Source organism: Periophthalmus magnuspinnatus, chromosome 15 (assembly GCF_009829125.3).
Source record: "Periophthalmus magnuspinnatus isolate fPerMag1 chromosome 15, fPerMag1.2.pri, whole genome shotgun sequence".
NCBI lineage: Eukaryota > Metazoa > Chordata > Actinopteri > Gobiiformes > Gobiidae > Periophthalmus > Periophthalmus magnuspinnatus.
In genome coordinates, this window is record NC_047140.1 from 20,646,476 (window position 1) to 20,660,890 (window position 14,415).

At 39.1% G+C, this 14,415-nt stretch overlaps 1 protein-coding gene across 2 annotated transcripts in view; it reads right to left on the bottom strand.

Moving 5' to 3' along the window:
• Positions 1 to 2,459: 2,459 nt before the first annotated feature.
• Positions 2,460 to 14,415, bottom strand: part of LOC117382687 (arginyl-tRNA--protein transferase 1) — an 81,150-nt gene continuing 69,194 nt past the window's right edge. Inside the window, exon 12 of one of the 2 annotated variants that reach the window (XM_055227502.1) lies at positions 2,460 to 4,365. In XM_055227502.1, the coding sequence (XP_055083477.1) occupies positions 4,187 to 4,365 (179 nt within the window). In that variant the 3' untranslated portion in view covers positions 2,460 to 4,186. The remainder of the gene's footprint in view (positions 4,366 to 14,415) is intronic. The other variant, XM_055227503.1, reaches the window with a different exon arrangement.

The following is a 14,415-nucleotide window of genomic DNA, read 5'->3' on the forward strand; positions in this document are numbered from 1 at the left end:
CTATAGCAAAACATGAGCTTCCAACCAAACCAAGACAACTGTAAACTCCAACACACTTGAAAACACGCTTAACATTTTTATGATAAAGCTCTGGCTTGTATTATGAGTATAAGCCATTGTGTGAAGCTTTTGCTGTGACTGAGTGAGATTGTCCTACTGTGTCTGGGAGACAGTCCGGTAACTCTTTTTCAGTATATGACACGATCATTTGATTTTTACAACTCATAAACTAGTGACAGTCAATGACCAATACACACTGAGAGGAATCTGTATCTGCACAGCTGCTCTATTACTGTACATGTATATATCATATCAAAACACAATATAAAATGTATATTGCAGATTGGCATTAGCTAACGCTAATGATTACGCATGATATATTTGACCCACAATTAAGTGAATAGCAGAATAAACCACGCTTACCGATCAGGAACAGCATCCAGTCCATCAGCACATAAGGTCCTCTACTCCTGAGTCCATCATGAGATCTTCACTCGGTTCCACGAACCGCTCCAGGTCCGAGATGCCTCTAGTTTAACTTGTACAAACATCCAGTGTCCTCGGTCGCGTACTTCCTTTGTTTTGTCCGTTTCATCATGTTTAAAACGCAAAACTGCTACAAAACAGCGCGTAACAGTGCGCCCGAGGGCGGGCCGTCAGAACGTTAAGAGGTTAAACACTTAGCATTATTAGCATCATTAGCATCATTAGCATCATTAGCATCCTTAGCATCATTAGCGAGTCTTCAGTCCACATCGGCTAAAACTCTAGCGGCGCATGAGGACGCCTGTCAATGACGTGGATAAACTGCGCAAATACGTATGTGAATCACATAATTGGCTGGAGCAGCTCGTCCTCGGTCACACTCACTGACTCACATTGAAAAATAGCGCAGAATGAATTGTTGTGTGTTTATTTTATTTTCAATTCCGGTTCGATTTTTTTGTGCGCAGCACAGATTTTCTGTGCGCGGAGACCGTGTCAGCAGTGCGCAATTGCGCACGCGCGCAGCTTACAGGGAACGGTGATCCTAATTATTCACCGTGATTGTCTTATAAATTCTATTCTCAAGTTTCAGAGAGGCGTTTTGTCATCAAAGTAAAGCCAACTACAACTAGAATGCTAACAGCACATTTCCTGGTTCTTGGAGAATGAAATGCTTTATAATTATAAGCAGATAGTTGTCTTATTTAACCTAAAAAGCTGCTTATTCTTCTGCAATATATCTGTACTAGGGTAACACAAATTTGGCTCAACTACAAGGGCAAAATCTGGGTACAGCCTCGTTAATAATAATAATAAAAAAGTAGAGACGAAATGTTACAAAAATCCAACGTTTTCATTGAAAGATTCGATCAACACTGGCACTATGCTCTGTACAGTGTCCACCAAGACTAACTCTCTGTGACAGCGCCAGAGGAGTGTGTAAGACCAAAGAGAAGCATGCCTAATGTGGGAGAGAAACACAAATTCAAAATGGCTGCCGTCTAGCGTCACTGCTCTTTTCGCGGCAAATTAGCCTGTCAATGTGTCCCTAATTTTCAAGGACAACTTTTAAATCCAGAGAGAATTTTGGGTTTCGTAATTGTTTTTGCAGAAGAAAAATGATTGGCTGAGAGAGTTAGGTCAGGCTGTTCTGAGCAGAACTGTCTCCAGTGAGGCTAATGACCCATAATAATAATATTTGGGATGACAAATACTTTGGCAAAAAGTACAAGTTTAAACAGACTTGGGCATTGTAGGCACAGGGACCACATGACAGGTTTTGAATGTCGATGTCAGGTCAATGTTACGTCAGCTTCAAAAGATTTAGGTACAGCTTTAAGTCCGACCGTTTGTGTTTATGTAACTTGAATGTATTGTTGAATTACTGTGAAAACAAATACACTATCAATTTGAAATATTAAATAATCAAGATTTTCAAAAGCATAAAAAAATCCAAGTCATCTTTGTATTTTTCTTTGTGTCCAAGATGCTTTGCCTGGAAGGTTCCAGTTTGGCATTAAACTTATTTATCTCCATGGAGACAAGCATATGACGTCATCAGGCCAAGTTACAGATCAGATCAATTTAATGTCATACTTTGGAACATTACAGGCAAAACAATGACATCTCTAAGAAGAGCAGCTTTAATGTAATTTCTATGACTAAATGCAGAGTTCTGAAGATTTTTCTAAAGACTTAATTAGGTTTAGACTAGAGAATGGGTTTTGGGTTATAATTAAGAGAAGGAAAGACACTCAGCAAATTATCTGCAATAAATCTTGACTTAAACCCACACATCTTAACTACATTATCACCCAACATGAACTATTCTTATGTAGTTTCTTGCGAGGGTTAGCGGCTAAACATATTATTGAAGAAATTTTAATCTTTGAACAACTTTCCCATGTCCCACTGGAAACCTTTTGTGTTTGTTTTGTATAATTTACTTGCAAAAATAAAACTGGGCTGTAGTCTGTGTAGGGAATATATTTATTACTTGGTTTACCCAAAATAACAGTGTCAATATTTAAAGAAAAGCAAAGAACGCTATAAATATATCAAAGAAAAATGTAATGTTTTCCCTTCACTGCAGCCAATAAGTCCCACTGTATACATTCAGAAGAGCAGGAAATAAGCTAAGTCCAATTCAATTTAAGACAATTAATACTGAAAGGTTTGTTGTGTAAATCATTAGAGTCTTTATAAGGTGGTGCTGGTGACAAAATTAAAAACAGTGAGAGTAAAGAACTAATTAAAATAATCAGATACATTTAGATAAAACAGCATTACACAGTGGCGTCTCAAATAACTTGAATATAGGCTCTGTGCACAGTAGCATGTTAGCTAACTCACTGTGTCTCAAAGGTAAGAGACACAAAATCAGAAAACAAAATAAACAACCTATTAAAACTCAAATGAATTAGCATTAGCATTAGCATTGAGACACAAGTGTCTCTCTTTCTAAACACAGAAGTATCCTGGGTTGAAGCATTCATTTTATTTGTTGTAAGTGACATCTACCTGCTACGACGGAGTATAAGGGTCACTTAAATAACAAAAATTGTGAGGGCGCTACGAGAAAAAAGTCATAATATTATGAGAAAAAAGTCGTAATATTACGAGAATAAAGTCGTATTTTTCTGAGAGTATAGGCTGCTGTGCGTGAATGAGTGACCAATGCGTTATGCGTTATGGAGAATTTGGAGCATTTTGTTCAGATAAATTTTGAACTGGGGTTTACACATGATGAAATACTGTGTCTTTTAGCCCACCATCACCACACTGTCATCAGTACAAGTACTTTGAAGGGACACAACAGCAACTGAGCATTTGAGTTTGTTTAGTCAGAGGAACCAAACAGATTTGGAAAAAATTCCTATATCTGAACAAAATGCTCCAGTGACACTGGTCACTCATTCACGCACAGCAGCCTATACTCTCATAAAAATATGACTTTATTCTCATAATACTATTACTTTTTTCTCGTAATATTACGACTTTTTCTGGCTTCGACTTTATTCTTGTAAAATTACGACTTTAATGTCGAAATGCTTCGACTTTATTCTCGTAGCGCCCACGTAATTTTTTTTATTTGAGTGACCCTTATACTCCGTCGTAACCTGCAGCTTATCTTTAAATATTTATTAATATTCGTGTGACTCAGAGATACATTTGGACAGGAAGTAGTGATACTAACAGTGAGGTTGCCGGACGGTGTTGTGCACAAAGCCTATTGTGGAAAAGTTACTAGATTTCAACTACAAATTCACTCAATTTACCATTCAAATGTTGGGTACTTAATGTTGGTAGTTTGAACACAGCTCCAACCAGTGCGTAGTGCCGTTGTGCTTTTCAGCAAGACACTATAGCCACTTTATTTACCATGAATGTGGTGTGAGAGTGTATAATTAGTGTCTTGAGCAATGTAACGTAAAGCAATTTATATTCATTAACAATTCTATAAGACAGATGCATGATTATATTCTTTTTTCCCACAATATTCCAATTTATTGAAAAGCCTCTGATAAAAGTTTGTGACATAAAATTTGTCAATGTGCGTCATATGGTTCCTGCATTGCGTGGTTTGAAGTTATCATGTAATTTATATAACTAGTCGGTATTTAAGGAAGAAGCGGAAAGCACTTTAACACAGAGTGACAGACAGACACATAGACCACAGACAGACAGTAGGGGGCGCTGTTCAGGATCTGTAGAGGAGGATGCGTTGGGCACAGTCCTGTCCCACCAGAGAGGCGTACTGCTTCACTTCCGCCTCATCGCTGGAGCCTTTTCGTTTGTGACTGTAAACGGCGTACGGCATCGCGGTGCGCTTGTACAGGACCAAAGCTCGCCCCACGTCCTTCAGCTTAGAGGCGTCTTCTACAGGGACAGAAAGAAAAGGGGACATTATAATGTGGATATGCGGTTAAGGTGAAGAATCAAAATGTAGAATGTGCAACTTGTCATCTCCTTGTCTCCATGAAGAGGTTACTGCTTTGCCTGGGATGTTCCACAGTATGTATCTATCTCTATGGAAACAGAAAGGTGACGCCGCTTTGCCATGTTGCAGATCAGATTTGTGGAGAGGCAACTTCGCTCACAGTAATAATACATGTTTTTCAAGATATTTTTTGCAACAAACATGAATGCCATACTGTTGAACTTTCCAGACAATGCGATAACATGCCCATATAAACAAGCAGGGCACTTATCCCACACAACCAGAAAAGTTACACTGTGTTCTTTTAACTAGCATTGTTATTATTTGTGATGAAATCTAGTGTCCTGCACTATATGGCCAAAGCAGGGGATAGGTCACAGGACATAATGCTACGCTCTGTGCCGACTTCAACAACCATTCCCATACTTTTTTACAACCTATAATTACGAAATAAGATACAACATTTTTGCAGCTTCATTAACTTTTTTTCTTGCTAAAACCTCTGAATATGTTGGCAGCGAGAATCCATTATTCCAAGAAATCGCTGGAGGAACAGAATAATTTTCCCTCAAAGAAACTCTCCATCTTTGCCGGAGTGTGGAGCCACAGTGGTGTGAGATGGGGCTGATTATTTGGGTTTGTTTACAGGTCCTGCTCCTGTCTGCTCTGCCAGGACCAGCCTCGTGTTGGGGCTCGTGTCGCACACTGCCAACCCCCATCAGACCATTGAAGGCTAATCTCACCACAGCCATCTCTGGAGAGGGGAGTGGAAAAGGGGAAAAAGGGGGGCAAAAGAGATGACCTAAAATTGCATCTATGTATAAACCACAAAGTACAAGAGAGGGAGAGAAAGAGCAGGGAGAGCTTCCAACCACTGCATAGTATGGGCATGCAATCGATTCCAAATGAGTAAATATTAACTCATTTTTTTGCTATGAAATAACATTTGTCTTGGCCATGTGCAGATATATTGTAAAAGCAGCTCTTAGGATCTAAATGAGACCGCTATGTGCTCTCTATATCCAATTATGAAGCATTTTTAGTCTCCGCAAACGAGGAAGTAAGGCTGGTGTGCTGGTAGCATGCTATTATCGATGGCAAAACTCCTCTCTGGCCTCTGAAAGTTATAAAAAGCGCATATTCATCGCAGGGAATACTTACAAAGCTAGGAATGTTTTTGGACCGCTACAAACTATTTACAATAAACTTGGTCTAGTTTTTGTACATTTACATAACAAAATAAGGTACAGTGCCTTTAGCTTAAAGAGTTACAGGTTCTGCTAATGCAACTTTTTGAGCTTTTGGCCATTATAAAGCCTCATTATACATGTGTTTTTGTTTCATTAGCCTATATAAAACTGTATTCTCTGGCACTGCGTTTCTGAGACCTAAAATGCAAAGTTCCATGAAACCCCGCCAAAAGACTGGATTTTTTAATATTTATTTATATGACAGATGCCAATGTGAGAACTCATTTAACTGCAAACCAACTGCCAAATCTGTTTTTTTGTGCACAAAGTTTTCGCCTGCACTGCTTCTGCGCTGATTCTTGTGTTGGTTCAGCGTTAGTCAGTGTAAAAATGCCTAATAACTAGCAAGAAAAAGATTCAACTCTTTTCAAAAATGAAATCCGGTTCCATTCATTCACATTAACATTCACTACAAAGAGCCTCGCATCCACTTCAGAAGCACTGACCAATCAAGCTTCTGTATCCCGTTTACTCTTATTTAGGAATTGAAAACAGTGTAGAGCTTTAGATTTATAGAAGTTGTCGTTTCAAACAGTATATGGAAGCATACAATTCTTCATTTTTTGTGTACATGTTCTTGGTTTTATCTTCCTCCACGTTCTTTATTTGCATCATTACTGCATTTATCAGAAAGGTCCTTTTTACAGTTATAAATATTTAAAGGTGGGAAATCAATATTGTAGGCATGTCTGAAGAAGGGCTTGACCCTGAAATCTCAAATTGTGGTGCTATAAAAAAAAAAAAAGAAAAAAAAGGGAGCTCCAAAAGAACTGTGGTGTGGATCTAGCAGTGTCTTTTCTACAATTTTGGTTTTTGGACCTTGCTTAACTTTTTCCGGATGTCTCTGTCTATGTCTACACGGGGAAATCAGTATTGTTCTGGAGGCTAGGGCCGATATTTGGACTTTTTAGGATGTTTTTTAGGATTTGGACTTTAAACAATTGTTAACATATTGGCCATGAAAAAAAACAACAATAAAACATATCAATCCATCTCTAGCAACAACTGTATTTCAGAATGATGAAAAGTAGGACTGTTGCCATAGTGATTAACAATGGCAAACAAAATATCACAACTTTAAACAATTTTTTTAAAGGATTTGGACAATTGGTATCTGCATCGGCCATCAAAAAAAACAAAACAAAACAAAAATAAACCCATATTGGTCGATCTCTAGCAACAACTGCATTTCAGAATGAAGAAAAGTAGGACCGTTGCCATAGTGATTAACAATTTAAAAATCTTTAAATGGGGAAAAGTCTTCAAAATGTTGCATATAACAGGAAGATGGAATACATGAAAAGGTTTTATATATACTAATGTTGCTTAGATTCCTTTAATTAAAACAGATATAAAACAAAGCCCAGTGAAATACAGCCTGAGAAACTCCAAACAGGGAACTCCCAACAGCACCAATAAGACTTTTAATATAAACTTTTATAGTCTTGTCTCTGCATTATTTGAGTGTACAAAGCCAAAGCCTCTGATTTATACAGTGTCACCATGACCAGCCATTCCTTTAGCCGACTGCACATAATCTCTCATTCAATTAGTCAGTCTGCTGGAGCAGCTCTGGTCTGTCTGCTGTGGAGGAGCACATGAAAATCTATTTAAGGCCAATGTAGTGAACCAGACCAATGGAGACACATCCCTCACACTGGATTACATTTATATTAATAGGACTGGGCTTTGGATGGTGCCCAGTAATGTAAGCATGTATTCAACAATGTTTAAAATATCAACTTGTGTGCGTCACTTCATTGGTACATTGTGATATATGGACAAACGCCAGAAATAAGAACATGAAGAAGGATTTCCAACTACAAACGTTATTTCTTTTTGTTACTGATTTGGGTTTTTAAGGTCCTATTATTGGTATAGAACTGTTACAGCTTATTTTTACACATGTATTGATCCACCTCATCTTGTTCTCAACTTCTCAGGAACAAGGGAAGACTCCAGTACAAATCAGTCCCAAATCATTTTTTGAACAGCAGCATGTATTGATTTTTACAGTATAAAAACCCAATTGAAGACTCACTTAACCTTGGTCGTTTTTAGTATCAAACTGTTGCAAAAGGACAACAGGATAGCACCCACTTGAAGTTTGCCAACTAATTTAGACTCTTTTCAAAGGCCCTGCAATAGAGTACACGGTGTTTCATATTTTAAGGCAGTGAAAGAGTAAATTCATTTTATACCTCCATTTAAACATGTTTATATGACTATTTGCTTACTTGGACTGCTGCTAACTACTAACTTAACTAACGACAATGTTACCATCTTGCATAGAGCTTTTCATCAAATTATGCCACAGTATCTGAAAATACAGGTGAATATATTGCACTTTTGAAACTATTAAACAAATGCAATCAAGTATTATAACTCATAACTAAAGCAGTACTTGGGTATTTCCTCAAAAGCTGAAGAGTGAAGTGAAAAGTTAGATGTATCATACAAGACCCTGAGGTGCTCCTTACCTCCCCAACTCCCCAATGAAAAGATTTTAAATTTTCAGTGTAGAGTCATGTTTAATTCATTAGTCTCAGTCCCTCAGAACTGCTTTGCCCTAACCACCACTACAGTCTCCCTGCATCTTTAAAATGCTGAGTCACACAGTGTTGGAAAGCTTCTTTTAAACTTTTTCTCAATAAAGAAAAGTGGAGTTGAAGTGGTTGTAAACAAGATATGCAATTTCAATTAATGGAGTTTTGGGCATTGCGAAGAATTATTATGCCCAGGAGAGAGAGGATTATTTCATTTTTGAATAATTTTACAGCTGTCAAGGTTGTCTCTCCAAGAACAATGCGTTCCTTCAAGTTCTTTATCATTTTGACAACCCAATTACATCCGGATACACAAGACTGTTCAGCAGAAATGGAAGAAACGTTGCCTGTTACGTCAACAGAACTCCACTTTTCTTTGCTCACCAAGTACCACTTCAAAAATACAATCTCGGCTAAAATGTTCTTACTCAGAGAAACACTGACGTCAGCTAAAAGGGTAAACATTGTCAGAACTTTACCAGAACAGAACTAGATCTGAACCAGGACCAAACCGGGACGACACACGTAAAGACACAAATATAAGAACTCAATTAATTCATATTCTGCAGTGATATCATACTGGGGGTGCTCTACATGTATCTCTTTGGTGGAATGTTAGCAGTTACTAAGGTGCACACATTAGCAAACACTGTCAAAAGAGTTTTAAGATTTAAAACTCAAGAAAAAACTCGCCTACCTATTCATGGTGGCATTTCATCTCAACAAGCAGTACATTTTCATTAACGGTGTCTTTACTTTTTAAAAATAGCAACGGAACATTTTAGCTTGACCTGGAATCGGATTTTTTAAAATAATCACAAGCAAGTTTATGAGTGTGGGTGTACTTGGCAAGGGTAGTTGAGGTGAAAACAGATTTTTTTTCAATACAGCATCGCTCAAACACGCATTAATCACTCAAAATACAACTCTTGAGTAAGCTAATGATGCTGACGGTAAGCGATTATAACCTTTTAGACAGAATTTCTTTGGATTTTTTGTGAAAAAATGAACATGAAACAGCTATTAAATCATTATTTTTCAATTGAGAAACCATGTCCTGCTGTGTTATACTGTCCATTGTGTCACTGAAATCCTCCATAAGATGACCGTAGGAGCATTTATTAACATCTTGATCGCCCACGGAGGCTCCACGACTCTCCCTATCTCTCAAACGGTGTCAGAATATCCAAACATCCTTTAGGTCTCATAAACAACTTTCCCTCCTCTGCTCCTCTACTCTGAGTCTTGAGTAGATCCAGACTTGGCTGTCAGGATATCCGTAGGAGCAGTGACACGCGGGTTCATAGTTCAAGGGTCGGGGCGGAGAGGAGTGTTTGGGGAAGCTTACAGGGGTCACTACGGGCCCCGACATTTCGCCATGTGCCCCTTCAGAATCCATCCATCTCAAAAGTTTCACAAGACTTGCTAAACACCGGATACTGGTCAAAGGGGATGCACTGGTGTATTATTTAAGCGTCGTCTTCTTATGACCTGATGTAGCTGGATTCATATGAGGGCGAAAGTGTGAAAAACGAGGGCAAAATGGCGTTGTATATACGGAGAGCGCTTTGTGGCGTAGAGACCCTGGTGTCAGAGAGCATCCGGGTGAAGTGAAAGCCAAGTTGGACCTCTGCTGATGCATTTTGACCTCCTGCAACTATAGACAAAATCTCCCTGGAAAGATTAACGACCATAACTATGAGTATTATTGTTTAAATGAGGAAAACGGTTTATAAAAGAGTGAATGCAAAAGGTATTTCCGCTACTAGGCAGAAGCTTTGAGTGAAGAAAGTCTTGTCTCCTAATAGGCTGCATTTATTTACATATTAATAAACTGTTTGAAAGAAGTAGCATATACTTAACGTTAAATAGTGAACTACCGGTAAGTCGTTTTTTCCATGGGGAGTTGGTCACCTGCTTGTTTCATGAAAATGTTCCTTTGCTTTCAGTGTTCTAGAGTAAGACGTTAACTTATATTAACTTTTCAAGTACAGGCGCTGTCTACCTTTCATTTATTAAATTACAGGCATCGTCACTGGCAGAAAATACTTTTGTTGGTTTGGTGGAGTAACCTGCTTGTATCCATGGAGACTGCAAAGTTATAGGGGTTTCTGTAGAATATTTCAAGCTTATCGCCATGGAGAAAAGAAGGATTCTGATCTTTCACCTGAAAAAGTACACATTGCCCCTTTAATATGTTTAAAAAATGTACCTTAACAAACATGTATGTAAATGAATCATGAAGTCAAATTTTATATAGAGTACAAATGAAATACTATAATTCTTCTGAAAAAGTAAGCAAAAATGTACAACAAAAATGTAAAATTACTTGACTGGTGATGAAAATATTGATGTATGAACCTACTTTTTTGTTTTGTACCAAGTTACACCAAGTTCTCTTAGCTTGTAATTCAAGCTGGACATTGTCAATATCAAGTGGGAATAGATGGTTCGTGCCAGCTCTTGAGAGATCTTTCAAAACATACACCATTGTGATCGCCAGTCTTAAGAGCAGCGGGCCTGGAAAAGTGGTTTTGGCATGGATCTTTAAAACAACCGTGCATTTTGATGAATGGTAAACCGTCTTTCTTCTGCATGAATAGAAAGATTAAATACAAATCATTGTTGTTGGGAGTAATCACAGACTATTAGTGTTGGTGCCCGGAGCCATGAGCCTTGGATTGTGCGGAGTGAGTGTTTGGGAGAGACTATATATTTGCACACATACTGTAGACTGATTGGTTAAATAGGCTGTAATTTGGCGAGGCTGTACTGGCGCCCGGTCGACACTTAAGAGTTCGTTGGCCCACCGCAATGTCACTCATTGTTCCAGTGTTTAGCTTTCGGCTCCTACTTCCTGCAGCATATAAGACAAACATAGATTATTAACATGTGAAAGATGGTGCGAATGTGGTGTACACAGGGGAGAGGGAGGAGAAGAGAGAGGGAATGAGGGGGGGTAGAATAGAGAGGGGGTAGAGAGAGAGAAGAAGGGAGAAACATGAGAAAAGAAAGGAAATAGAGAGAAGCAAGAATGGAGAGAAGGCAGGGGGAGAAGAGAGAGAGGAGAGAAGAGATAGAAGGGAGATAAAGGAAGAGAAATAGATCAGAAGAATAGAGACGGGGGGAAAGAGAGGGAAGGGGGGGTCAGAGAGAGAGCAGGGTGGGAAGGAAAGACCAAAGAGACAGAGGAGAGATAGAGAAGAGAGAAAAAGTAGAAGAAAGAGGGGTGATGGGTAGATAAAGAAAGAGAGGGGAGAAGAAGGGAGACATGAAACATGGGAAAAGAAAGGAGAAGGGAAAACAGAAAGAAGCAAGAATTGAGAGAAGGTGGGAGGAGAAGAGAGAGGGGTAATAGGTAGAGAGGGGAGAGAAAAAGGAGAGGATGCAAGAAAGGAAAGAGTAGAAAAAGAGGAGAAAGGGAGACGAGAAGGGGAAGGCAGAGAGACGGGAGATAAGATAAGAGAGGAGAGAGTCAAGAGGGGATAGGGATAGGGGAGAAGGGATATTAGAGAGAGCATATATATCGGGAGGGGAGAGACAAAAAAGCGAGAGCGATAATGGAGAGAAGGAAAATAGAGAGAGCGAAAATAGAGGAGAGATGGAAGAGAGAAAAGAGAAAGAGAGGAGCACGAACAGAGAGCACGAAGAGAGAGACGGAGGGGAAAAGACAAGAGAGAGGAGAGAGGGGAAAAGAGAAAGAGAAAAGAATGGAGAGAAAGGAGGAAAAAGAGGTGACAGAGGGGCCCCCTTGTGTGTCAGCAGCCATCGTGTAATCAGCCCGAATCAGAGCCAGAGTAAACTTCAGATCGGACGTCTTTACACACCTCATTAAGACGCTCTCAACACAACCTACAACCAAGAGTCATCCATTCACCTACAGGCTAAACACACACAGGGACTACACACACATACACCAGAACACATGTGTGCTTATGGTGATGCGTGCATGAGTACTGCATAAGGTAGAGGTTTTTAATATTAAGTAAATATTACATAAATAAATATACTACTGGGTTTCAATGGTAAATCTGATTTTACGCCAGATAACTTTACTTTGCAATCCTCTGTTTTCTCCAGACTGACTATTAGCTTGTGAACTCCAATGGCTGCATCACAAAACAATGTAGCAGTTAATGTATAGACTTTTTGACTGACAGACAATAGTGTCAATTTGATCCTGATTGTTTTTTGCACTAACCCAACATTTAACTTGATTGTCCAGATTATTATTATTATAGCAAACTGCAAGACTCATCCATAAGAAACAATGTGCTCGGACAGAAATGCGTTATAGCCAACTTTAATAACTATAAAAACTTACAACATTATATATGCTGGACATCCTCTCTATGAATAATTCATTTGAATATAGAGTTTCGGTTTTATAATAATAAAAAGAGAAAACCAAGTAGAGCTGAGAACATGTCTGTTCAGAGGGGACAAGCCCAAAACACTGGCACAGGAATATATTAACATAAAATACATGGGGATCATATATTGGTTATTTACCTCTGTGACACTGGGAAAACTACTCATCAAAGCAAATCTGCATTCTAGTCTGCAGTGGAGTGCAAATATGGCGTTGAGTTTATTGAATTTATCAGATGCCCTTCCTGAACTAGTTAAAGTTCATGCATATACTCAGAACAAGGATTTAAAGACTGAGAATGCTTTGGGAATTTTATCCATTTTCTTATTTCTTTGTTGGAATATTGTATTTTATTGCATTTTTTTACTTATACATAAACTTCAGTGATTGTGTTGTGATATTGAGACTGGGACAATGGTTTGTGTTCCTTTGTGGCTTTTGCTTTTTGGAAACTTGAAACGCTGAACACAAATATATTTTTTCATGGTATGATTATAATACTCTGTGGGCCACTGCGACACCATTACAGCCAACTAGAGGTTTCCATTTCTTGCATTTGGGCCAATGACAAGCCACATTATTTCAAACTCCAAATTAGCCCTGGATCAGAAACTTCAAACTTCGCCTTTCCGCTAAACCAACTCTGACATTGGTACAAGCTGACCGGGGCACACAATGACGGACTGACCGCTGGCGAAATCTTTACAAGCCAAACTCGGAGCTGTAGACGCCATTTTAAACAACCCTACAACCCCACAAGCCTGGCTACATTTTTGAGGTCTGGTCCTGAAGACAGCTCGTAATGCATTTTGGGGCCTCAAATAATATATGTGCCAGTCCAAAAGCAACAGTCCGCGCAGGAACAGAGCCACAATAAGACGCTGTGGTCGGAGTGGGAGATGCCAGGGTTAAGGCCACAGACTGGGCTTTATAATTAGTGCCTTAGTACAGCAATGATTGACAAGGTGAGGTCAGGCAGATTGCTGGTTAAGCTGGTAATCATCGTGTTGTAAATTAGCACTTTTACACATAGATTTATTTAAACAGGGATCACTGGAAATAAGTGAGGTGAAGACTGAGGGTTCACTGATCAATGGGTACATGTGCATGTGGATTTTAGCTTGGATTTATTTTATTTTGTTTTGCAGTGGTACAAATGGGACAGAGGTAACGTAAAGTTGTGAAAGGAAAATTTGGTTTGATTATCTCTTTTGATTAGGTTTTAGAAAATAATCAGAAGATATTTATATGTGTGTTTTATATATATATAGTACTATAACATATGGACCTAGCGTAATTCAGCCTGGAAGACCTAACTGCGCTCCCATTTACCTGCTCCTCAGCCTTCATCACCTCCTCCTAGTACTACTTCTTACTGCTCACTGCACCTTCTCTTTGTCCAACCAGCACCAGGACTTCCCTAATTAACCCCCCACTGCAGATGCATGGCCACGTTAGTTTGTGCCGCACCGAACTAGCAGCCCCTCGGCTCCAGGCACTCCAGGCAAAGCAATAACGAGACAGCTAGGTGGTGGACCCTCCATAAGATAAGTTCCAGTTGCGAAAAGCGTGCACAATATATACAGTAGGAGAACATAATGGATTCAATGCCCCAACCAACAGGCTAGGTTTTATATTGTAGACGGCATTAATGTTACAGCAAGGATGACCTCACTACCCCATGTACATCTCCTCCTCCATCTTGTCTGCCTCTTCTTGTGTTAATTCATGACACAAGCGCTCCCTCCTTTTTTCTCATGCATCTAAAGCCATCTTCACAAAATATCCTCCTGCTATTGAATCTTAAACCCCCTTAAAACA